Source organism: Gymnoscopelus microlampas, assembly GCF_963454915.1.
Source record: "Gymnoscopelus microlampas genome assembly, chromosome: 16".
Taxonomy (NCBI): domain Eukaryota; kingdom Metazoa; phylum Chordata; class Actinopteri; order Myctophiformes; family Myctophidae; genus Gymnoscopelus; species Gymnoscopelus microlampas.
Genome location: NC_139953.1, coordinates 16,729,667 through 16,757,346, shown reverse-complemented (window position 1 = coordinate 16,757,346; position 27,680 = coordinate 16,729,667). Strand labels below are relative to the sequence as shown.

The following is a 27,680-nucleotide window of genomic DNA, read 5'->3' as shown; positions in this document are numbered from 1 at the left end:
ACGCTGCAGTGTGATGAAGTTGGGCATCAATCTACGAAGAAACACAACAAGTTAAGACACGGAGAATGAGATAGGAGGTTTCTGTGCCCGACAGCAACGATATGTTCGGTCATCAGCGGTCATCTCAACTGTTGTCCTTTCAGTGGGAGTAGGTTTCTCCCTCCAAATTCCCCTTGCATTCCCTGCTATATGACCTATGGTCATGATGAAACACCCGCCAGCGCTAGATATTCATCTATCTATTTCTGTCTGACTGTCGAACATACCCAAATAAGGCAGATGAGGGTATATTTTCCCTTTTGCGGACAATTCAATCGCTCAATTAATTAATACGTGAATGTATGTTTTCCAAAAGGGGGGGATTTTTTATAGGGTGTATATAGCAGAGAGCAGAAAATGACTCATGCTCTCCGGCAAATGTAGGATCTCTTACACTCTCTGGATCCCACCTCACCACAAAGCGTGCCCACCAGCCCGTGGCGTCACGCCAAGATTTCCCAACAGAACTGATTTCAGTGCTTGATGGTTAACACACAAGGATCATTGTGTTCCACCCGGAGCTCTTGACATAATGTTGATTGGATGCGTTGCATTTATCAGCGACAGGAATCAAGAGGCACTGTGGTCCATGCATGTAAATGGTGCAAAAGAACACACAGTTATGGGTTTGGCGTTGCATTGCTTGGTAAAGCTGGCAATGTTGCAACACAGCTAGGGTGTTCCCCCCTTTTCATAAGCCTTCAGGAGATTAGTACGTTCTCCCCTGTTATTACTGAAGCCAGTGGGGACTACTGGTCTCCAGAATTAGTCCGTAGATGGATTTTTCTTTCTCATGGGGTGGCTTTTGTATCCATCCAGCCCTCATGCTGGATGGAAAACCTCTCCCCTTTCCAGCTCGAGTGCAGGGCTTTCAGCTATAGCATCTAAAGAAATGCTGTGTCCTCAAAAGCATTCAGCCCATAAATGGCCTGCTTACTGTGATGACTTCTAAATCACTACAAATGCTGCTGTAAGCTAAATTCTGTAACAAAATGTATTCAACATGCCCTATACAAAAATATAATTTGGTTAAATTTGATTATGCTTAATTAATGAACCTTTGGAAGCCCCCCCACCCCCTCTCCCTCTCTCTCTCTCTCTCTCTCTCTCTCTCTCCCCCCCCCCCCCCCCCCCCCCTCTGTTTGAGTGCTGGGTGAAAGACAGGAGTCTTCAGAGTATACAGCCTAGCCTGGGGGTGAGGAGTAAAGTTGCAGTCCCTGTCAGAGAGTGAGTAAAGCCCTGCATGCCTGGCTCGCAGACGGCTATCAAATGATGGGTGTTAATGGCACAAGGGATGAGGATACCTCCACTATGAGGCATAATTTACTGTAAAGGATGACACAGTGGCACGACTAAGACAGCTCACCGGCACAACCTGATAGTTAAAACCTGTCTGAATACGCCTGCTGGTGGTATACAAAAAAAAATAGAGAGAGGGGTTTTCACTCCACTGCAGCACCGCAGGTTTTCTGCCACGAAAAGGAAAGGGGCTGAGAGAAGAAAAAAAAAGGAGAACAGGGTTTGGGTTTCCTGCTGCCCTGTGGCACAGTAGTGTGAGGGATGTTGACTTCCTCCAGGCAGCGCTTGAGCTTGTCATTGCATACATTTACCCATAGTGTATATTTTTTATATATATATATATATATATATATATATATATATATATATATATATATATATATATATATATATATATATATATATATATATATATATATATATATATATATATATATATATATATATATATATATATATATATACACATACATATACATATACATATATATATAAAATAGCTGAAAGAAAATAGCTGAGCTTGCTATGCATCGTGAAGCCATTGTGAGCTCATAGATCGGTGGTGAGCTTGTAGATCTGCTATTTTAACGTGGACATTTCTTTGTTACCTTTGCTTAGAATGACATGCCCAAACTAGGGAAGCCAGGTTGAAAGTGGTTAACTCTTGAGAGTGTAAAAACAGCAGCGAAATGTTGGTTGAAATAACCCAGCCTGCCCAGAGCCAAAGGCTACGATTCCGCAGTTAGTACGGCACCCGGGATCAGTGAGGGGGGCTAACCACTCTATAGGATATCAGAAGCTCAATAGGATATCCAGACTGAGTAAAATGGACCTGAGTTGGCTCTGTACTTTTCCGTCTACACCAAATCTCTTCCCCCAAAATAGCCGATCTATAAGCTCACAAGTTGTGAGGCTGTAGATCGTCTTATTTTTGGCTCACGGATATGGTATTTTTGGCTAATGTTCCTCCCAGAAATGGATGCTGGAGTTCAACTAGTTAAGTGTCTTGCTCAGGGAAACTCTGACACATATACTGTGGCCGAGCAAACCAAGGGTCAAACCGGTGACCTTATAATTGCTAGAAGGCCTCTCTACCCACTCAGCTATGGCCGCCTCTACCGACCGACAGCACAGTACAGGTCTGTGGCGTTGTTGGGGAACGCATGGGGGTGCGTGGGCCTGCCTCCCTGAAACAACCACTGATCTCACTCACCACTCTGGCTTCCTTTCTTTGCATACTGTATTTATATTCTCTCTTTTATTACAGGCTGTTTCATGCCAGGAACGTGTGTGTGTGTGTGTGTGTGTGTGTGTGTGTGTGTGTGTGTGTGTGTGTGTGTGTGTGTGTGTGTGTGTGTGTGTGTGTGTGTGTGTGTGTGTGACTGACTATCTCGTGTCTGTGTTGGGGATTTCATGCACAGGTTATTTAAGGCTTTTTTTCATGTGACATATAAGGTTGGATATGTGGGCTAAAACCACGGATATCCCCCCTTCCATCCTAGTCCTATTGTTACCACAGACACCTGTTCCTTCAAACGCTGTCATTGCTCATTCACAAACACGGGGTAGTGTTCATCAATAGCTCACCAGCAGACGCACAGAGTCAGCTATTAGTCATTTTTCATTCACTGATTTCTCCTTTCTTTACTGGAAAAAGAGTAGGCAGGCCTACTGTAATAGGAGTAAGACGTTTCTAACATCCAAGGTCACTTGGAGGTTTGTAGTTCATACAGTAACCTACAAGTTATGTTTGGTCACCCTTTGAAACCAAGTTTAAATCTTTAATATCTATAGCACCTAATTAATATATGTTGAAAGAATGTTGAATTAAATGCAATATAAATGTCTCTAATGACCAGCTTCAGTAATGTAATCGTTTTTGTTATTTTTCATTGAAAATAGTGGCATCACATTCAGTGTGATACAGAGTACCTTACAAGTGTGAGATCAGAGTAAAATGGCGTGAACCCTAGTCAACAAACGACAGGGTAAATGGCCACATAATTAGAGTGCCAAGAAAAACAATTTAGTGTTTTAAAGAAACTAGGACACCAGGTAGGCTGGCTAAACATCAAACCTAGCATCTGTCTATAACATCAGATCTAAATACAATAATACAAAAATACCTCATATGATATGCGATAAGAATAGAGCAGGTTAGATACAGTCAAGCTTGAAAATGTGCTTAACAGATTGTTTTCTGTGTTTATATGTTTTTAAATAATTTCAGACTGCAAAAGCCTTTGTAAAAGTATCCTTTTACAAAAGTATAACCATGTTTATAACTTTTAGCAAATGCAAGTAAGCATAATTACCCGCAAGTCTAAGCAACAATATTTTAAGGAAACACTTGAAATATCGGTGTGGTTCTAGACTAGACTACAGCTGAGAAATGTCTCTTCCCAAACAAACTCTTTCTCAATAGTCATTGTTAAAATTGAGACATTGTTTAGTGAGAACACATATCTTTGGTTCAGTAGAAAGGTTTTGTAATATTGGTATTTAAAATAGTGGCCTCACATTCAGTGTGATACAGAGTACCTTACAAGGGTGAGATCAGAGTAAAATGGCGTGAAATTACAGTACATAATTTGTATTTATTTTACAGCATTCATTCTTACATTCTTAGCATTAGTGGTCAAGCAAACCGTATAGGTCTATCTAAATAACATAACTGTGAACAAGTAACCAACATACATCTACATATAACTAGCATCTACCAAACAAATCGGCAACAAGAAGTGATACAAGCAGGGTAACAACAACAACAAGGAGATCAGAAATACGACAACGGACAACGGCTTTAGTCAAAATCACATTAAGCCCCACTCTGGCATAAAGCTGGCAAATGTCTAATTAATCAAGAACAAAAGGACAAGTTTGAGAGCGATACCCTAGTATCCCCATTCTGGGGACGAATATTTGGCGATCTGCAAGCTCACACAACACATCACAATGTGAGTTGTTGTGACATTGGTAGATAAGCTATTTTCAGTGAAGAGATTTGAACATTTAATTCTGAACGTTCCCTATTGCACATCCCTCCCTGTTGCTACGTTTTTTGCTGCTAAAGTTCCTTTTCGCATTGGCGTTCGTTGATGAAGACCTTGTGTGCTATGCAGCACAAAGAGGATTGAGTGAAAGTAGGTAAAGTTCCTATTCCTTTTAAGGTTTAGAGTGTGGGCCCTGCGACTTGCCTGTATCGTTTTTTTCTTATTACTTATTATCTTCTTTTTTTTCTTTAATTAAAATCCAGTATCTTGTGTATATTGTATTGCTGTTGCTGGCAGTCTTGTGGAACATGCCACACAAACATTTCGCTGCTTGTGCCTGTATGACTAAGTGAAAAATGAACCCCCTTGATTTTTGAAGCAGCTGCCCACCTTTCAGTTAAAACTTCTTTCAGGGCAGATTTAGGTCTAAAATGTTGATGATGATGATATGACTGTTGACATATGATGATATGACATATGATGATATGACTGTTGATATAGGAACATTGAGGTCAGCAACAGGTCATAGAAGGTCAGAGTACATGTACAGGTCTAATATGTCAGTAGGAAAATTGAGGTCGACAGGTCAAAGAAGTCACACACAGGTCTATTATGTTAGTAGGAACATTAAGGTGTGTCATAGAAGTCACACACAGGTCCAATGTGTTAGTAGGAACATTAAGGTCGACAGATCATAGAAGTCACACACAGGTCTAATGTGTTAGTAGGAACATTAACCCATAAGAATACCTGAGGCTGATTCTACAAACACCTTCTATACCAGTTCTCAAACTTTTTCGTGCCAAGGGCCCCCAACATTAGGCCTATATGTATTTGTGGCACACACTCGGGGCAGTGAAAGTGAAAGCGCTTTTGGAGGTGTACTCTATAAGAGACCCTCCAATATGTGATTCCAATTTGGAATATCAACACCTTCTTTTGACACCCATTTGTCACATGACTCACAAGACCATCTGTACCTAATTTAGTGAAGAAAATCATGTTTCTGTAACTAACAGTAACATTTTTAGCATTTAACCGCAAATTAAAGCAGGCCGCACCACCATGAGACTCATCTCTCAGGACAGATTCTGCAGAATCTGCCAGCACCACTGCCCTTAACATGTAATTGTGGTTAGTAGGAATAAACACATAAGCACCCAGGAGGAAGAGGAGGAAGAAAGGGGAGGAGCCAAACCGAGTTGCTGTTTCTACACAAAAAAGGAGGTGGTGCCCTCAGAGGCAAAAACAAAGGGGGAAAAATCCCTTTGGTTTACCGAATGGGTTCCCAGATATCCACGAGACTGACTTGAAACATTTGAGGTGGAGTGTCTTCCTTGGCCTACTCGGAGTGTGCATGCAACGTTTCACGCCAATCAGTCCGGCAATGTTCGAAATTAGCTGCACACGGACACACCCATGCAACCCCCCCCCCCCCCCCGCCCAGTAGCACGCACGCACGCACGCACGCACGCACGCACGCACGCACACACACACACACACACACACACACACACACACACACACACACACACACACACACACACACACACACACACACACACACACACACACACACACACACACACACACACACACACACACACACACACACACACACACACACACACACACGTGAAAACATACTCTTGGCCTACCAGCCTGTCGGCCTGGCGAAGACAATAACATATATATACTGTATATATTCTGAAGAACATAGATGTGCGTGACTGAAAGCAGCAGCATTGTGACCATCCATGTAGGTATAGTCAGTAAACATCATGTCGGTAGCGGTTCGTAAAGGAAGTTTATAGATAAGTCCTTCAAAGAAGTTGTTGCAGGTGCCCAATTTCTTAGAAACATGAGGTTACACAAGATTAGATTTGAGGTTGCACAAGATTAGATTTCTGCGTATTTCTGTCTATCAAATGTTATGAATTATCTTGTTTCCTGCTTTCACCTCCAAGCATTCTGATGTTGTCTTCGACTTAATGAGACAAATAAATAGGCAACTGGTTAGTCACAGAGAAGCTGGTCTTTGATTGTTTTGTTTAATTTGATTCTATTATTTTATTATCATGTGGTCATTACATTAAGGCCACAGTTCTACTAGCCTCTTTTTCTGTATGTCTCTGCAAACCCCCCCCCCCCCAACACATGGCACTCAGTTTCACACACATTTGCACTCAAAGGACGCAGATATGTACAATATAGTCATGTAATGTATGCATTTTGTCAATAATAGCATCAATCCATCAATATTTAACTTTTGAATGCATGCACTTCAGTAACGTGTTCTGCTTTGTAAATAAAGATTGCTACATCCATGAATTTCATCGTTGTCCTGTATATGAAATGACAAAGCCAGTAATCAATTCATTTAAAAAGATGTGACAGGTTTCAGAGGAAGGTTTCGTAACAGCAAAGCGCTCTCAACGATGTTTCCCACGTTGCGTAACATCTCAACTTGTGTGGTGTGGTTGGAACTCATTAGCCACTGTATGTGGCTTTGCACTATGAAAATAGACTTACAGCGATGGTGGAGAGCCCCCTTGCCCCTTACAAGTCAGTCCCACGCCTGAAAGGGGGTCTTTAAGAATGAGACTACAGTGTTCACATATGCCTCTCCTGATAAAGTATGAATTGGCTATGCTTTAGTTTAATGTGCTTGTACCTATATGAGTATGTGACAGAGAAACCCCTCTTGATTCTTGAATAGTGGGAGTAAGAACACAAGACGGAGGAGGAGAGAACAGAGAAGGTGAAGGAGAATTGGAATAGTATTGTGGGGTACAGGGGGGGCTTTGTGACTTGTGAAAGTTGTGATAAACAAAGGGCAGATGCTTATCAGTGACAGACAGAAGTCTTTTCCAAGTGCAGTATGTTGTCTAGGCTACTGACCTTTCAAGTAAGGTACCAAAAAATACCTCATATGATATGCGATAAGAATAGAGCAGGTTAGATACAAGCTTGAAAATGTGTTTAACAGATTATTGTTTTCTGTTTTTATATTTGTTTTACTATTCCAGCTGCCCATGGAAAGGCATCTTACTTATAATGACAGACTGCAAAAGCCTTTGTAAAAATATCCTTTTACAAAAGTATTTACAAAAGTATAATGTTTATAACTATTAGCAAATGCAAGTAAGCATAATTACCCGCAAGTATGAGCAACAATATTTTAAGGAAACACTTGAAATATCGGTGTGGTTCTAGACTAGACTACAGTTGAGAAATGTCTCTTCCCAAACAAACTCTTTCTCAATAGTCATTGTTAAAATTGAGACATTGTTTAGTGAGAACACATATCTGTGGTTCAGTAGAAAAGGTTTTGTAATATTGGTATTTAGCATTACACTTCCATGATCAACTGTTATGTAATGTATTATGTTTGAGTGTCATGCATTCTGTATAAATATGAATCAATATAAATATGATTACTTAAAACTGGCTTTCATACAGTCTTATACCATCTATTATGACTATAGCCAGATGAATATATATATACAGTATGTCTGGCTGACATATTGGCCATTATTTAACTTTTTGGATGACATTGGTATGGGCAATTATGTCGCCGATGCATTCTGATTTATAACCACTTTCAGCATGTTTTCAAGTATTTAAAAGATGTTTAAAAAATTGCAGCTCTACCAGCTCAGAATTTTGAATAGGGCTTAAGTGGTTAAATAAAATAAAGTTCACTTTATATGTTTATTTTGTATCTATGACATTGATTAGAAAATGTTGCACTACTTGACAAAATATCGGTCAAAACAATGGTAATCGGCGGTCTATGACTACAAATCCGAGATCGATGACAAACCCCAAAATCTGGCATTGGTCGGGCTGTAATTATGACTCCCCTTCTTAAATGTATATTGCCCTACAAAGCCATTCAGCAAATAAACTTGAATAGGGAAACTGAAGGGAAAAGAAGACTTATCTTAAACTTACACTATACTGCCAAATGTACGGTTGTAACATTTAATTGCATCATTTTCATTTATATAAAAAACATGGCTACAATGTTTTACCCTTAAACCAGTCAAAAGGTGGTCACTGCAGTAGTCTTTAGGAGGGCAGTAAAGTGAAATGTTCATGGTTTGAACAGGGATACTAGGTGGCTGATGAAAGACAGGGACTTTTTGCTTCAGTTCCTTCCTTCCTTGTATTTCTGTGTGTAAGTGAAAGAGATAGAGATATGAATAGTTGTCATAAGTACACACTGTTCAAGTATTCATCATTGATGTCATTGGTGCACGGCCTACCCAAATTCTGGGAAACATGTCAACAGTATGTCCGAATTGTCACAGAACCAGTTGCCTGAGTCACTGCACCAAATTGTATCAGTAACATATAAAGAGGATTAGAGGAAGGAAGCACCCATTCAGCTTTATCGCAGTAGACTAGGACAAATGGGGGAAAACCCTGGTATTTCAGACATATGTACTGAACAGTATATTCAGTGTTGCAGCCAAGAAACAGCACCTCAGCACAGGCTGTCTCTGGAACAAATTAATATTGTTTCATTCTTGAGTAAATGATGGGAACTGAGAGCTTAGAAATTACACTGACTGTAACTTGATCATCCTCAGAAAAAAGGAAGCGTAATGTTATCTCTCATTTGCCGTGTGTAAACAATGAGTGATAAGGAATAGTTACCCTATTGTAATATTAGCCAAGCCAATAATGTTGAAGTAGAGTCTATTGGTCTCAAATTTATTTTCAGCGTGGCCAGCTTTCATTTAGTCTGCTTTCACTCTTTTACACCAATGCCTAAGCCTCCATAATGCTAAAACTGTACATAGGAATAGATTATTTATTTTTTTTAACCTTTATTTAACCAGTAAAATCACATTGAGACCATAGTCTCTTTCACGAGTGTGCACTGGCCAAGAGAAGAGGAAAATATATGTTACACAGCTCTGCCAGTAACAACAAATACATGACATGACAAAGACAAACAAATAACATCCGTAATACCAAGAAAAACCTACTACCAGGGAGGCTCAGAGAGAATCTAAATAGCTAACCATTAACAGACTAATAAAAAACTAATAAGAACAATATATCATGAAACTACTAAGCTAATATAAACTAAGATCACAGCGTTTGCTACTCGTCAAAGCAGGAGCAATGGCTGGAGAGTGTGCCCATGGCAATCCTCTTAAAAGTCACTAGGGGGATCAAAGAAGCCAATTTTAATCTGGTCTGTAGGTCATTCCACGACCAGGGCCCAAAAAATGCAAGGCTTTTTTTCCCTGCCTCAGATTTGGTATTGGGTACGACGTAGCGCATCCAAGCATTTGATCTGAGGTTAAGCGAATTTTGGACCAGTTCAAATTTTGAACAAATATAAGTAGGGAGATTACCAAGAATGGCTTTGTAGATAAAAGTGTACCAATGTAGGAACCTGCGAGATGCTAAGGAGGACCACCCTACTAAGGAGTACAGAATACAATGGTGTGTCCTGTAGGTAGAGCTGGTAATAAACCTCAATGCAGCATGAAAAAGGGGATCAAGTCTGCCCAATGTTGAGGAACAGGCAAATCGGTAGGCCTACACAACATCGCCATAATCAAGTTGCGACATAAAAAGGCTAGTGACCAGCCTTTTCCTTGAGGCAGAAGAAAAACAGGACTTAATTCGATAGAAGAAGCTCAGTGTGAACTTTAACTTCTTTGCCAAGGCATCAATGTGGTGATTGAAGTTTAGCTTGTTATCCAACCAAATCCCAAGGTAATTGTAAAGCGCCACCCATTCGATGGTTACTCCATCCAAAGTGGTGATGTTTGGGGGGCTAATGACAGTACTATTTGGAGCAAATAGCATGGCCTTGGTTTTTTGTCCGTTTAGTAGCAATTTGCTGTTTACCAATTCATGCTGCAGAGAGACAAAATCTGAGGCCAAGTTTGACACTGCCACGTCAAGTGAAGGGGCACAAGAATACAGAACTGTGTCATCAGCATACATGTGATACTTACAATGCTTAGATTGACTGCAAATATGATTGACATACAACAGAAAAAGCAATGGACCAAGAATGGAACCTTGAGGGACTCCCTTCTCAAGGGTGATGGAATTGGAAACAGTATCGCCAAATTTAACACACTGTGTTTGAACCAGCCTAGCACATTGTGACAGAAACCAGATCCTAATGTACATCCTATATACAAGTAAATGTATTTAAATACTTAAATATGTATTGGTCTATTATATATATATATATATATATATATATATATATATATATATATATATATATATATGAAATGTCAGAGTATTATGTAATGAGTTCAGGCTAGATACAGGTTGACAAACAATCACGTTTATGTTGCAGCTACAAACAGGATTTCAGTTAGTGTTCAGTTATTGTACTACTGTAATGAAGCTGAAGTCATACCTTTGACATTGGTCTGTGAAGGCTTTGCTTTGGCTGGATGCAGATGTGTATCTGTCCTCTTAGGCTTCTTGAAGCTGATTTCACTCAATCTGGCTGGCTTCACCGTTCTCTTTGAGTTGTTCCACAATCAAGGGCCAGAGGTGCAAGCTGATTCTGTCTTTCCCATTCTGACGAACATCTCGACTTTAAACATCAGTGCAGCTGCATGGCTGCACCATGACCCCAACCTGCAATTGTTGGCAAGAGTCCACAATTACACCCATTAGTAAAACATTGTCACCATTGCATTTGAACTCTATCCAACATTTTTAACATTAATAGGCTGCTAGTCAAATAATCAACACAATTATGTATGAAAGTGTGAAATATAATGTATTCATTGTCCCTGTACATGCAGGCGAGTAGCCTATTTTATGAGCTCATATATGACCTTAACATTTCATTACAATCTAAATCAGAATCAAATGTCACATCACAGGCTTACAGGTGTAAACAATAGGTGAAATGAATAATAAAAACAGTGTGTTGTACATGGGATTAAGGAGTGCAGACACTCATACAGTAGGTTTATGGCATTACACTGACAAGTAGCCTAACGTTCCTTTATGAAGTTATGGAATAAGTTGTTGTCACGATATGAGACACGTTTTGGACCCAAGTGCAGAACCAGGCAGGCAGAGAAGGTTCAATGAAGATTTATTAATAAACTCAGGATACAAACTGACATTAAAGCAGGACATACAAGGTCAGGACACACCATGACATTTACTATAATCTGACAAGGGAACACTGAACACAGGGAGGTCTAAATAGACAGACTAACAAGACACAGGTGAAACAAAACTACAATCAACACAGGGATTGGCTGGGAGACTAACAGGACACAGGTGAAGAAACAAGTAATCACAGGGAGGTGAGACAAGACGGGTAGCAAACACTAGGGCAGACAGGAAATACAACTACACAATAAAAGTACAAGGAGAACAATAAACAATAGGAACGCTACTACATAAGATTCAGAGACACAGATCCTGATAGTTGTGTACATACCCAGCCATACGGGTGCAGTTAGCTGTCAGTACACAGCCATTCCTTTAGTTGATGATAACCCACGACTTGTACAGCTCTGTTTTCTGTCCCTGTCGTTGGCTGGGTAAGACTTCTTGCCTTCAGGACTACAAAGTCTTCTATATTGTAAGCATGGAAATCTATGTCCTGCACATGTCCACATGCAAAGGTGTAGGCATCTAGGGACTTGTATGCATGCAATTTCTCCCGTGTGTAAATGCTTGGCGTTTCGATAAGATATAAATCAGGGTTCTTCAACGTTTTCAGGCCAAGCTGAGAGAGAGATGAAGCAGGGACCCCCTCTATATTGTATAAAATTGTGTTTCTGATGGACTTTTGCTGCTCTCTTTTCCCTCTACACCTATAACTCTTTGCCAAAAGTAGCCGATCTACAAGCTCACAACGCCTCGCGCTGCGAGGCGTTGTGAGCTTGTAGATCTGCTAATTTTGGTTAAAGTTCTCCTCAGAAAAAGGATGCTAGGGTTCAAGTGGTTAATGTAAAAAAATAAATATCATATCACACAAAGATTTGGCGAACCCCCTGTAGTAACTCTGAGGACCCCCTAGGGGTCCCGGACCCCCTGTTGAAGACCCCTGATATAAATGCGTCGCTTTGCGAGGCATTGCAAGCTTGTAGATCGGCTATTTTCAAATGGCCAAAATGTATAGGTGAAGTGGTTAATGTATGTTTTGTATAAACATACATAATCCAAATTCACAAAGTAACTACTAAAGTTTTCAAATAATCGTATTGGAATAAAAGTAACAATATTTGCCTCTGAGATGCAATGGTGTAGAAGTAAAAGTACTGAAAATTGGAAATACTCTACTACAGTAAAGCAAAACAAAATCCTCAAAAGTACAGTACTTGAGTAAATGTACTTTAGTCAGTTTACACCACTGCCAGCCAGGGACTAAGAACAGACATCAGAGTGGATGATGCAAATATGTCTCCTTGTTGCCAGGGAAACTCAAGCTTCTCACGCCCCGGATGTAGTTGTTTTTCCGTGCAGTTCAACATCCGGGTGAACTCATCATTCTGCATGAACTGGAAAAACATTTGTCAAATAAAAATATTTTAGACGAACGACTGAGTTTTGTTTATAGTGTATAATAACAAAAATGTCTCGTGGTTCCAGTGCAGGCTTCGACCGTCACATCACTATATTCTCTCCTGAAGGAAGACTTTACCAAGTCGGTTAGTATTTAACTCACTGAGCTTCTAATCCACAGAACAAACCGGCTAGCTTTAGCTAAATGCTCTGTCATGCTTCGGTTAGCCTCGAGCTGATATAAACAACAACAACAACAAGCAGTTACTGAGACTGATTGAGGAACATAAGCCACTGTGTTGTGAATGCTGTGGTAGTTGTTATTGTTATTTATTTATTGTTTTTATGCATTTTTATGTTTAAAAGACAGGAGAGACAGCTAGCCGGCTACAGTTAGCATGGCTGTTTACTGATGCACCCCAGCAAGTTGATTCATTGATAATAAAGTGTAATTTTGTAGCTGATGAAAATGTAGCTGATGTAAAATGACAAATGTCTGTTTGTGGCAGTGGTTCTTAACCTTTTCAGGCCATGACCCCCCAAAAAATAATCATATTTGAACTGGGGACCCTCCAAAATAATCATATTTGAACTGGGGACCCCCCACCCTGACAAGCACTTAGAATTGTAGGAGTCGAGGCATTACGTTTACTTGGACTCAGTTCCCACAGATAAATATTGTGAAAATATTGTGAGCTTGTAGATCTGCTATTTTCACAATGTCTTCCTCTTTCTTATATTATTTGACAATTTGGCCAATGTTTGACCAGTTTTATAGTATCGTTTGTTGATTACTTTTGATGCAGTTAGGGTCTTTTCATTTAATAATTTAATTTAACCAATTTAATTGGTTTATGGTATTTAGTGGAAGTCGTCTGCCCAATTGGGTCAATATTTCATAATTGTCATTTTAACTATTATGTCATTAAACTAAGACCACAACATATGTGTTTAATCTGTGTATGTTGTAATTTTTTTGCAGAATATGCTTTCAAAGCCATAAACCAAGGTGGACTCACATCGGTAGCAGTCAGGGGGAAGGACTGTGCGATTGTTGTAACACAGAAAAAAGTACCGGTATGTTCATACACTCAGATTATATCCATCTTTTACACTTGAAGTTTCCTCTGTGTGATTGTAAATGTACTAATCATTAGGTGACTAAACGTGGCAGGGTCTTGGGCTGAATGCACGTGCTCTTCCCAGACCATCCCACGAAGCATTTGGCACCTAATCTCCCAATGTGCCAATATTTGGATGAGATATGTTGTCAACTCAGTAAGACGGCGTCTGATACATACAGTATACATTCTTTAGTCTGTTCAACCTTTTCTCTTCCCTGTGACAGGACAAGCTTCTAGATGCTTCCACAGTCACCCACCTCTTCAGAATAACAAACAATATTGGATGTGTGATGTCTGGGATGACAGGTACAAACTGATTCAACCAGTGTTGCTTAACCCATTAAGTCCGGGAACGCATCTCTGTCATTTTTTGATTTCTGTGGCTATTCAAAACATAGCAGATATACAAGCTCATAGCGCGGCACCGTAAATTGCAAATCTTTGAATATATATACTTTTTAAAGTGAACATTTGTAACTCATATCTTTGCTTCCAGAGGTCACTGGAACAAAGTATTTTACAAATGTTTGCTTAAAAAAAATTGTATTCAAAGATTTGCACAAATGTTCACGATTTTTCAAAAACAATAGATCTACAACCTTATAGCGCGGCACTGCTATTTTTGAATAGCCAAAGAAATCTTAAAATTACGAAGATGCCTTCCTGGTCTTAATGGATTAATCCATTCAATTTGGGAAAGCATCATTCTGTGTCATTTTAGATTTTTGCGTTGGCTATTCAAAAATAGCAGATCTACAAGCTCACGGTGCGTCACTTCGTGCCACGCTGCAATCTTGTAGATATGCTATTTTTTAACATTTTTGGAAAATCTTGAAAGATGTTGGAATAATTTTGAGTTACGAAAAAGTTTTAGAACTCCATACACCTATGCTCATTCATTGCTCACCCTTGCCGTATGTCTCACAACAGCTGACAGTCGGTCCCAGGTCCAGCGAGCTCGCTATGAGTCGGCCAACTGGCAATACAAGTACGGCTACGAAATCCCAGTGGACATGCTATGTAAGAGAATGGCAGACATCTCACAGGTCTACACACAGAACGCCGAGATGAGACCACTGGGCTGCTGTAAGTGAATGGCCGTCTGTGGCCGCAGATGTTTCTGATGTTCAAATGATAATAATAATCATATAATAATCATCATAATAATACGCTTTCTAGGCAAGCACCATTTTGTACAGTTAAACAAAAACAGGTATAATTATAGAATAATTCATTAAGTGATGGCAGTTCATCAGCAGCAGTCGACCTCCAACATGAGTTTAGTTACCTAGTCGACTTTCACCAACAGCATTAAAGGAGTAGTTCACCCAAAAAATGACTTATTTTCTATCAATTGAGTCTCCTACTGACCGATGACCCGCGCATGAAATTATTGCCTCAGGAATGCAACAAAAACAAAAAAATCTCTTTGAATTCAAGGTTTCATGGGGTGTGTAATTGATAGAAAATAAGTCATGTTTTAGGTGAGCTACTACTTTTTAAGGGCCTATCTCAATTGCTCTGATAGTTTGTAATCGCATTACAAGCTCTTGAAAAAAGTAAGTCAGTAATGGCCACGTGACTTACATTAAACCTTGGTCCCTGTGTCGTCCAGGCATGATAGTGATCGGCGTAGACGAGGAGAACGGCCCTCAGGTGTACAAGTGTGATCCAGCGGGCTACTACTGTGGCTTCAAGGCCACCGCCGCCGGGGTCAAGCAGACAGAAGCCACCAGTTTCCTGGAGAAGAAAGTCAAAAAGAAACTCGACTGGACGTTTGAACAAACGATCGAGGTACACATGTTGCTGTATATCAGTGGTTCTCAAACTTTTTCATGTCAAGGACCCCCAAAATGATATGTATTTGGCTGCGGACCCCCCTCCCCTGCTCAAAATATTTTGTGCCAGGGATTTAAAAAAAAATAACAGATATACAAGCTCATGAGCTTGTACATCTGCTATTTTTGAATATAGCCAAAGTTTATTTACAGCACCTTTTTTAAACCGTGTTTATAATGTGCTTTGTAGGCAAAAGAGATAAATAAAATAATAATAAATAGAATCGATAGAAAAGAATTTCATAAAAGAAGTATAAATCTATACAAATGGGTTTTCAGGAGTGACTAAGCTGATTTTGTTCCATTTGTACCCTCTTCATAGTTAAATGAACACTGAGAATTGTACTGTGTATACTACATGTGAAGGATAATGTACTGTGAGGCGGTCATTATTGGTCTGGCTTCAGGGTGTGTCACCCAGAAGCCTCTCTTTATTTTATGAGATCACTGGCTCACTGTATAACCCAGTTATATACAGCAAATTACGATCAAAATAAATAATTGTTATAACAAATATTGCTTGTCTTTAGCTTACAAGCTGATGCTTCCATATCAACGTAAACAAAGACAGAACAGCGATCTGCTATAATGGGGAACCATTGTACTATTATTGTACATTATTACTTATTGGATGCATTGTCTAATGTATACTGATTATATGTTTCTGTTTTTCATGGACCTTTACTCTTGTATATCTTATCAGCTGTAATGACTGAATATTCCCATGCAGGGTCAGGTCAATAAAGTGCAGTCCAATCTGATCTCATCTCTCTCTCTCTCCCCCCAACAGACAGCCATCTCATGTCTGTCAACAGTTCTGTCTATTGATTTCAAGCCCTCTGAGCTGGAGGTGGGAGTTGTCACAACACACGACCACAAGTTCAGGTAAAGCTGTGACATGCTCTCCCCCTTGTAGTCAGGACGGCTGACTCCCTCCCTACTTTCTGCCACAGTCTGATAACTCAGCTCCTCATACTCACCCCCCCTAGGACTCAGCACTCCTTGTATCACGTCATCAATTTGTGTAGATGCCATTTATACCATGCAGATACGCGTTACATGTTCACATAGATCATGTTATGTGCCAGCCACAATTCTAGGTGACGCAAACACACACACACACACACACACATATTCAGCAAATTTGAGTATGTACCGTAGATGGTTAAAACATCTACACACAGTACAGTATGTAGGCCTGTCACAATTACTACATAATCGCCTAATCTCAATTATTTGAGATAATCACAATTATTTTTTGCATAATTGTCAGAATTGTTTACATTCATAAATGCATCTGTTGAAAAATGCACACACTCAAAAATGTATTGTGAGCTTGTAGATCTGCTATTTCAGCTTGTTACAACAACATTCTAAGAATACATATATTAAACTGACTGCCGACTGCCCTAACAATATGTGGAGGCGCTTCCTTGGCCTACTGGCAGTGTGCACAAGAAATGTGGCACTGATTGGTCCAGTGGTTTGCGAGATTACCCCAGATAAACACACAGAGCTGACGGATGACTCTGTCTCTCCATATTCCTATTATGTTCCCTAATGTCTAACATTCTCTCAATGTGTCTTTACAACTACTGTATAGTCCTGTTTTTAGAGTCCACTTGTGTAAATGTGATCTTAATGTCTCCCTTCAGGATTCTGACAGAGACTGAGGTAGATGTCCACCTGATGGCCCTCGCAGAGAGAGACTGAGCTAGCTGAAACCCGCCTCACCCTATGGAGCAAGTTAGAGCATGACGGGATTTGTAGTTCCCCCATGGAGATTGGTGATATCTTTGTTTGCTGTACATTTACCTCCCCGTTTCATTGAACAATAAAAGATTTTGGAGTAAAAATAACTTGTTTGCTGTACATTTACCCCCCTGTTTCACTGAATAATAAATGGTTTTTGGAGTAAAAGTTAATACGTCTGCTAGTTAAATTTCATGGTGTTATACAGCAGTAATGACGCTTCATGTGTGATGGTTTGGGTTTTGAATTTTACAATATTTTACATTGAATTCATGCTCTAAATATTTCAGTAGGTGGCTTTTATTTTATGCACAGAAATTGAACAAACATAATTATTCAATGGCATTGCAATCTAGTTCTTGTTCAATTAGTCAAATTTAGAAGTAGGGGAAATTTAGACGAGGTCTTCTTGAGCTGTGCAAGCACATCTCTGCCTGTGAGCTTCCTGTTGTGGTTCTGAATGCGCTAAGTCACATGACATCTCTGTGGTAGAGTTACTACAGGCTCACTGTGACCCATTTGACTTAATGTTTATATAGCATGAAGGTGTATTTCTGCTCATGTACTGTAAGCGTAAAGGTTACTTTTCAAAGCACCGGACGTTAGAAATGAAAACAAATGGTTTCTCTTTCCATACGAAGGTGTGTTCCATGTAGGGTTCTGATCAGACACGTGCACTTATAATTCCCTGGCCTTAGCACTTATGATGCTTACTGTGGTTATTAAAAACTCATGTCATTCTAGGAAGAAATGGCTCAGCATTTCTGTCAGTGAGTCCATCTAGGTCAGCATTTTGTGTGGCCTCATTCAGCACCTTGTGATCAGAGGTGATGGACTTTAACTTGTCAACAGGTTGCACACGGGGGTTTTCATTCCACTTCCCATAGTCTCTTCTTCCGCCTCTAGCCGCACCCACACCCCCACCAATTCCTCTTCTCTCTGGCTCTTTCTCGTACACACACACACACACACACACACACATCCTCTGTAAATCAGAATAGAAATTAGGGACCAGAGTTGAGTCCTTTGGGAATAAAAACCCAGTGCTCTCCATTTCTGTGGCCAGGAGTGGGTGTCGTTTGTCCTTTGACGAAACTGACAAGAGTCCCAAAGATTCACAAGACTGCAGGTAAATACCGCTGTCCTTCAGGAATGACACACTTCTCCTGTGGGGAAAGGATGGGTCACCTGAAGAATAGGAACCGCTGAGTCTTTTGTTGGAGCACAGATGAGTCAGACCTCTTGGAAAACCCCCTGGGAGTACAGTACACTACAGCCTAGTTGATGTTTACAGCCCCAATTACAGGCTAGATTTACGTACATTGCTGCTATTAAGCTTAGCTCAGGGGACTTTTTCCTCCAGTGCCACAAGTTGTTGAGAGGAGGTCACAGTTGATTGGGATACCGTGCCAGTGGAGAGGTAAACATGGATGTTTTGTGAATAGGTGTGAGATACAAAAAGAGGTCACTAGCAAATGCAGTTAGATAAATACATTACCAGCTATGTCTACTGTGCACCTCTTTATCAGCTGAGAAGGAAACGTTTCTTCCCAGACACCACTGACATTTCCTAGTCAGCATAACTTAGCAATAGGTTGCACACTAGAATTCACATCTTGGTAAAAAGGAATATTTCCTCCTCGCAAAATATCCTGGGTATTTCTAGTCACTAGTACTGATTCCTAAATGCATATTCTGTGGTACAGTAGTTCCAGACTAGAGTGGAATAGTACAGATTGTTCCTCTTATGCCGCCCAGGGACTTTCAATGCTGACTCAGAAACCTAATGACCTCGCCCAGCAAGGAAATCCCAGACTGTTTCAAGAGTGTGAGGGTGAGAGATTCATTCAAAAGTTTGGTAACAAAAAAAAAGTACCATGACTCCTTTCTTCCTTGTCGCCGTTTCGCTTTGTTTAGTGCTGGTATACCCAGACTCAGGGGCACTATGTTTGCACAAAGTGAACTGCCGTGAATCCCCACAGCCTCAAAGTGAAGGAAATTAAACCCATTATGGAGCAATTGAGAAAGGAAACAGACCCGTCAAAGCCATTCATATTCATAAAAGCTTATTTTATTCATATTGATTCCTTTTTTTCCTCAATAGTGTTTGAATTCACAATGAAAAATGTATTCACAAGTATAAAAATATATATCTGTGTGTTTCTATTTACAATATATTATATATATTTATATATGTATATCTACACGTCTGTTTTCTGTTATATACACATGAATATATCTAGGAGGACTTTCTGAGGTCAGGATCTTCTTTGTATTGTGATTGTCTTGCGTCCTTGGACCTTTCTGACTTCTGCGATCTGGACTGGACTGGACCAGAATAGACACCGTCTTCTGTCTTCATCTGTGGCCCAATTGGCCAGATCTGGAACGTTGGACACGACCAGTGACCCCTCCTGGGTGGGTTGAGGACGGATCCCACCCACGCTCATGCTGGACTGTGGCTACACCAACCACAAGCATCTTCTACACCACCAGGACTGGAATGCTTCTCTTTTACTTTCCAAACTTTATATCATCGTACATCTGTGGAAACAAACATAAGAAATGCCATTAAGACTATATCCAATTATGCAACTATAATTAAGTCAGAATCAGTATTGGAGACCTTGTTAAATACAGACATTTTAAGCGTTTACTTATATGTTCTATAATTTATGTGTCAGCACAGGACTTGAGTGGTTTTGTGTAGATTAGAACGTCTGTATTCAGGTAATACTATGTATCAGGCATGTAAAAACCCTACATAATTCTGTTGTTTGCACTGACTGACCTCTTCATCAGACACGCTATGCTCCTCTTCGTCGCTCTCATCCGATTCGCTCTGAGGCAGCTCCCTCAGGTCGCAGGACGTTTTCTCGTACAGTTGGCAGCGGATGTCCTCGCTGTGGCGGCCGTAGGTCAGGTGGTACGGCGTGTAGCCCCCGTACGTGAGACAGTTGACGTCGGCGCCGAGGGCGAGGAGACAGCGGACCAGAGTCGGGTTCTGGAGGTCCACGGCTAGGTGGAGCGCTGTCCGGCCACTGCACTGCTCCTATAGGAAACACATGGAATAACGTCAGTTCCCTTCTGCATGTGACAGAGTATTTAGATCTCAATCTATCTCAGGATACTGTGTTTTATGTATGAATTTGATTCTTTTTAGCTCGGCAAAACCTACCTGTGCATTAACATCGGCACCAAGCTGGGCGAGGCTTTCCACCAATGAAAGGTAGCCATTGACGGACGCTAGGTGAAGGCAGTTGTGTCCTGTGAAGGAAAACAGAAGAGCGGGTCAGTTGACTTGCATGTGTGTGTGTGTGTGTGTGTGTGTGTGTGTGTGTGTACAAATATTTATATATACGCTTTTGCACTTAGGTCGACATTCTGTATTCAGACTCTGATAAGCAATACGCCAGACACTTACCACTGTAGTTGGGGTATGTCAGGATGGAGGCGAGGTGGCGGGGGCTGTTCTGGGTGATTACATTGAAGCAGGTGAGGGAGCCCTTCTTGCAGGCGATGTGGAGCGCCGTGTTCCCGCTGTTGTCCGCTAGCCGGGGGTCACAGCCGGCCTTCAACAGCTTCTCCACCAACTGGGCCTGTTCGGTGATCACTGCTAGGTGGAGTGCAGTCTGAGGAGGGGGGGAAATGCATACGGTGGACTGGTGAGTCTCAATACAGTGTGCTGAGTTGTAAGGCCTATTTACTCACTAAGCCTTCTAAACCCTACCTAAGTTTTTCTGAACAACTTTTTAGGATTCAAATTAAAAAATAGCTTAAGTAGCAGATCCACAAGCTCAAGCTTGGCCTTGTAGATATGCTACTTTTGATGAACAGGTCTAAATGGGTTAATAAATGTGATTGTGTGTGTGTGTGTGGGGGGGGGGGGGGGCTCCCCCCTAAATACTAAATACTGAGTTTTTGCTGTTGTTGTTTTTACCTGTCTTTGGTGGTTCTGTGCGTTGAGGAAGGGGTGATTGTGTGACAACTTGATCATCTGGTTGGCGTGTTCAGTGGCTTCGTGAATGATGGCCAAGTGAAGAAACCTGTGAGTTGTTGGAGGAGGAGGGGGTGAAGGAGGGGGGAGACAGAGAGAGAGGAAGAGTTATTAAAATAGTGCCTTAGTTTCAAAGAATACGCACACACAGTCTCAGAGGAAGCGGTTTGAGACATTTAAAAGGAGGAAAAAAAGAACAAAGCCTGTGAGTGAGCAAGTCGAGCGTTTCGCAATAATGGACTTTTCTGGGGTTCTTTCCACTGAGCAGTGTCTTTGACACATCTGACGCTCTATCAGTTGCTGGCTCGGCGCCAGGGACTTTCCTGAACGCGCACGCACGCACAGCCAGGACTACTGGCTCCGCCCATTCCGCGCTCCGTGCCAAAGTACACACACACACAATCTGAATAGGCATTGCATCCACTTGTGACGACCTGTTGTTTTCCTACTAAATTCTGTCTTTTTACATGATTTAGATGTGTTTTATTGCGTATATCTGCACGTTGATGCAAAAATGCATTTGATCTGCACAATGTGGTTGCAGGATTCTCATGCAAAAGAAAATGACAGATTTGCAAAAAAAACAACTAATTGATAGTTGATTGCAATTTGCAAACGTTTAATTTCGTACAATAATGTTATAAATCAAACTTACGTATCGCCGTCTTCTGTGACTGCAGTCCTCCAGGGTTCATAATCCTTGGGGCTGATGGTGGGCTGGTCGCAACAACTCGACGCCAGGCTCAGCTCCTCAAAGTCGTTGGCCAGCTCTTCTTTCAATGAATCCAGGCCGCTGTCAAAGCGATCGTCCTGGCAGGGCAACATTTTCCCATGTTTGGATTCCTCCATATCATCGAAGTAATCCATTTGGTTGTGATTTGACACTCTGTATACGTCCATGTTGTAGAGAGTTACAGTAGAAGTATCCTTTACTAGTGCGAGGTTCAGAGTCGAATGCTGCGTTCAGAAGGAGGTGGAGGCTTTTGTTCAGAGTAAGTGGGAGGAGCTGGGGGATTTCCAGCCAAAGTAGGGAAATCACAACTATTTGTGCTTTTTTGTGAGAAAAATCCCCCCCTTCCTTAATATACTCAGAATTGTAGTTTCCTATTAGACACCTATTTTTTACCTGTATATGCTATTATTGCTTTCAATGAATTGTCATGAATGAATGAGAGAGAGACAGTCCCTAGTCAGACTCTTGAAGCATTCCCTTCTAACTGGGGGAAATTATTTGTTTCAAGTGGTAGGATAAGGGTAACTGAGCGACATTGTTGCACATTTTCCATTCCCTGCCATTGGCCTAATAATAAGTAAACTCAAAGAGGTTTAGAATGCACGCAGGTGTGATATGCCAATCAATGTGTCATTAACAATGCGTTCCACATTGTTAATGACATTAACTACATTGTTATTAATCATGAGTAGTCAGTTCTGTCATGTGCAAACCTGCATTTGAAGCACATCTTGTAGTAGCCTTGTAGCCTACGTTTCACTGCTTGTGCCTGTGAGCAGTGGTGGAAAAAGTACAATAAGATGTTTTACTTAAGTAAAAGTATCAATACTGCTGTAGAAATACTACATACACAACAAAGACTGCTGTTATCTTGACCACATTTATTTTTTTGTAAATTAATGAGTATCACATATTCAAATGTTTTCATCTTTCAGAATAATTTTTAATTAAAGCCAACAACAGTAGGCCAGTAATGATCATTACCGATACTGTAAAACGTCATGTAGTAGGCTATACAGGGTTTGTACACTTTTTTAATAGTGAAATTCTTCAACACTTTCAGGGTCCCTAATCAAGCTTTATCCAGCACTCATGATTATTAAACATGGTTCTTGGATGACCTTTTCTAGCTTTTGTGTTTTGTAAGGAGAATTTAATCTGTATCAGTGTAACACACATGGGACAAGAATAAAGTGCATTCCGTTTAGTTTAACTGCAGGGGGTTGGAAAAGATTCAAGCAATCCTCATTTCCAAAATGTTTTCAAATATTTCATCTCCTTGAAGTGTGCTTGATCTATCCCCTGCAGTTTGACTGCCAAGTGGCATTATGGAGCATATGTCAAGCAAACACTTGTCATATTGGATATTGCCCAGGTCTGCATACCTGTAAGTAATGAATTGTTATGACTTTGAATTACAATTAACCACTTAATCCCTATTTTATACTTTGCAAAAGTATGCAACTATTTTAGTTGCTAAAATGTGTGTTGCGTTGTGAGCTTGTAGATAGGCTATATATAATGGCATGCCCAAAATAGGGATGCCAGGTTAAAAGTGTTTTAAATGGTATGATTTAAATGTAATGGCAAAATCAATACATACATGTTTTTGCCTCTGAGAATGGGTGCACATACAGTAACATAAAATACACACACAATATAAAATCAATACATGGGGGGCCAGAAGTTTAACATGTTGTCAAGGTTACAGTAGCCTATACAGACTGACCGTATGGCGCATAAGACAACGCAGAGGAGGGGAGGAACATTCTAAATTTCCTATGGAGACTCCCTTCTGAAAGCAACAATGTGCATTCCACAATAGGTTGTTCTGGACTTACCCTTCTAGTATTGCAAATGCCTAACATGCCTCTGGAAACAAAATACTGTACAGAACAGGTTTGATCCTGGAAACCACTGTATTGGGAAAAGCATAACATTTCAAGTTTTCATGTGCTCTTGTTTTGAGGCATAACCTCTAACTAAAATGTGTGTCAAATGAATGTTTATTTGCATTTCACATTTTATACAGGGGGAAATTGGTAAAACATATCACTTGCATCAGGATGTACAGAGTAGCCTACAGCCTTCTGTAAATTCCCTTGCAGTGTGAAGAAAAGTATGGCTCCCCTTTTCTGCAAACTTCCTATGTGATTCTGCAAATGGTCTAATATCTGACCGATACTTAATATGTGAATCTTTTGGGATTGTTTTTGAATACTTTATTACAGTGGGGGTCCCCACATGATTTTGGGGGGGTCCCCAGATTACGGCATCAAAAGTAAACAACAAACTATTCTTTAAAAACTGGTCAAACTTTGACCAAATTATCAAATAATTTAAGAAAGAGGCAAGCATTTTGAAAATAGCCGATCTACAGATCTACGATCTTGTAGATCTGCTATTTTTACAATATCTATCTGCATCTAACTCGAATGCCTCAACTCCTACATTCCAAGTGCTTATCCGGTAGGGGGGTCCCCAGTTCAAATATGATTATTTTCGGGGGTCACAGGCTGAAAAGTTTGAGAACCACTGCTTTATTAGACAGAAATGCAACCAGCAAGAGGTACAGAGGAAACTCCTTTTCTCTTGCATAACGTATATAAGTACAAAGTGCGTGACTGCACCTACCGCTCTGTCGCACTGACATTTGAACTGAAATCCCCAGGGCTGCTTCTGTTTGCACTGTGCTTATTGAGATCATAGCAACCGTAACCAAGGGCAATAATACATTCACACCTGTAAGGGGCGATACTCAGCCTGGGCTTGATACTCTATGCACACAAACTCACGCATAAGAAATGCCCTAATACACGCCCCAACAGGGGTGTGATAGAAGTAACCAGCTATTGTATTTGTATGTGTGTGAATGTGCGTCATGTCAGACAGACATCACTTGTGCAGGCAGGCACCCTCTTCTCTGAGTTGCTCTCTTCTGCTGAATGACTCAAGTATATGCTTTGAAATTCCTGACATTCTTTATTCTTCTACGTCTAATAATTAGGGCAAAGCGTACTGACTTTTATTTCCACTCCTGAATGTGTCAATTTGAAAAAGTGTAGTGCGTGTGTGCAAAGTTACTAGTGTATATTATGGATGTGTGGTGTAGACATTTGAAATACAGGAACTTCCACTTTACGTCTCTGACCTAAATATTGACGAACTGTGGAAGTGCCACCCCTTGCCTTGTGTTTACTGATTGCTATGGACACCAACCACAGGGAAAGCACTGCACGCTATACCGTTGTTCAGTATACCTTTGGTCAGTATATGGACGCTACTTGATTATACAGACAGTAGGCCTAGTAATTGTTGATATTGACTATTTGTATGGCTACTTTGTTTATTATTCCTTTTATTACAATTATTTAACCTTTTTCATCAAATGTTATCTTATTCCTATTTCATTGTTAAGTGTGTGTGTGATATGTGACAATAAACTGTGAAGTATATTGGCTACAGTACCTGTGTGTTGTTAAAGTGACATTATCTCATGATTATGTCCTCAAACAATGGTGAGTAAGGCTATAATGTATACTTCATCACATGGCGGTGTCACTCGCAGAGAACAGTAGTAAAATAAAAAATCCAGCTAACTTTGTCAACAATGTGAAGCCCACCTACAGTATATCTGAATTTCCCCCTCATAACATTTTAGAAATATTTTGGAGAAATATAACTACACAGTACACAGTCTACATTGTTACCATATAAGGAAATGTCTTCAGATGGCCAACAACCTTTTTATGTTATGTTATTTTGGAATTAAAACCTTACAGCTAATGTTGCTCTAGCCTAGCCTATACGTTTGGAATGAGATCCCTGCCTATTTGTACAATAATGAAAACCTTTCAGTTTGCTTTATTTCAAAAGATTTTGGAAAGCTTAAGCGCATAATTTACTTTTAAAATGTACAACTTTAGGGGTAAGCATTCTGAAAAGCATGAAAGGAATTTCATTCACTCTGTAGGGCAGCAGCAATACAACTTTACATTGTTGTTGAACAACAGAGTGCACTCTGTCTGAGACAATGTTGCACGGTCAGCTGCTTTATTGCTGACCATTCTACAATCGTCGCTCAAAGCCTGATTCGTATACGTATTCATATGACGATGTTATGTGCCGAAAATATTAGATCTACAAACTTTCAAAGCGATGCATTATGAGCTTGTAGATCAGCTATTTTCTGAGCCTTAATGCTCTGTCATCACTATGATGTGTTTCGCTGCTGAGAAAATACATGATTGTGTAAATTATGTTACGGTTTCCAGTTGTAACTTTTGACCTGTTCTTCTTCAGAAACAGCTGAAAATAGAATGATGACGTAACATTTAGCTTACAAGATCCAGATGTGTCATGTTGTCATATGTCATTCACAGCTACTTATACTGGAAATAGATATTACTCCACTATTTCAGAAATCACTCAGTGGACATTGCAAGTCTGTCTCATAGTCATATTTGATGAAATTGCGGAAAAGCAGTTTCCATTTTCTATTTCTGGGAGATCATATGTACCCACAGTGGCACAACAAATCTGTACCCACAGCTCACAATGAGTACTCCCACTTTCGAGTTTCTAGATGTGTGGGGAGATGTGAAAATGACTACTGTATGTTTAGTATTTATTATTTCTACGGCATGTTATCCCATGACGTGGTCTGTATTAATTTGTTAGTCATTTCATTAGTGGGACTTGCTATCAAATCAATGTATTCATTCAGCAATCTACACACTGATATAATGGGGTGTAATTATGTATGCCTGTGTTATCTTGTCTTACGTGTAACATTGGTTTCAGTTGGATTACAGACAGTGATGAGGACATGGTGTGAATTAGGAGTTAGGTTCAAGGGTTTTCAAGGGTTTTAATGGAGCTCTTAGCAGAAGTTCAGGAGCAGGACCACACCCACAATCCCAGTCATCTCCAGTCAAGTTGCTTCTGTTCACCTATACCAGTGGTTCTCAATCTTTTCAGGCCCTGACCCTCCAAAATAATCATATTTGAACTTGGGACCCCCCATCCTGATAAGCACTCCATTCCGTTCATTTCATTAATTTAATTTTCCTCCATTTGGTTTGTTTTCATTTTCTTTAATAAAATCCTTAAACGTGTACTGGTTGGTAGTGTGGCCCTTGCTAGTGAATTGTCACATGCTTACAATAGAGCTGTCACAGCATTGCAGGCAGTGACATTCTTGTACTTAGAGCTTCCTCAACATTGTGGATAAGATGATTAATAGTAGAAATTAAATATATTCAAAAGAAATATGAAGATTCAAAAGTCAGAATATATAGCCAAAAAAAGCAATATAAATACTATCTACAATGGTGTACAGTTAGCATACTATTACAAGAATAGTAATGCAAAACAATG

At 40.2% G+C, this 27,680-nt stretch overlaps 2 protein-coding genes across 2 annotated transcripts; one reads left to right on the top strand and one right to left on the bottom strand.

Annotated features, from left to right (window-relative positions):
- Positions 1–12,823: 12,823 nt before the first annotated feature.
- LOC311063324 (proteasome subunit alpha type-6) lies at positions 12,824–17,720 on the top strand. Its single transcript, XM_084082699.1, has 7 exons — positions 12,824–13,003; positions 13,840–13,934; positions 14,206–14,287; positions 14,912–15,067; positions 15,597–15,775; positions 16,610–16,704; positions 17,475–17,720. Exons 1-7 carry the CDS (start codon positions 12,928–12,930, stop codon positions 17,530–17,532), a joined length of 741 nt encoding a protein of 246 aa, XP_083938825.1. The 5' UTR covers positions 12,824–12,927; the 3' UTR covers positions 17,533–17,720.
- Positions 17,721–19,620: 1,900 nt separating this feature from the next.
- On the bottom strand, positions 19,621–22,512 carry LOC311063156 (NF-kappa-B inhibitor alpha-like). Its single transcript, XM_084082408.1, has 6 exons — positions 22,224–22,512; positions 21,512–21,617; positions 20,996–21,203; positions 20,750–20,838; positions 20,363–20,623; positions 19,621–20,115 (listed from the first exon to the last, which is right to left on the bottom strand). Exons 1-6 carry the CDS (start codon positions 22,466–22,468, stop codon positions 20,086–20,088), a joined length of 939 nt encoding a protein of 312 aa, XP_083938534.1. The 5' UTR covers positions 22,469–22,512; the 3' UTR covers positions 19,621–20,085.
- Between the last annotated feature and the right edge of the window lie 5,168 nt (positions 22,513–27,680).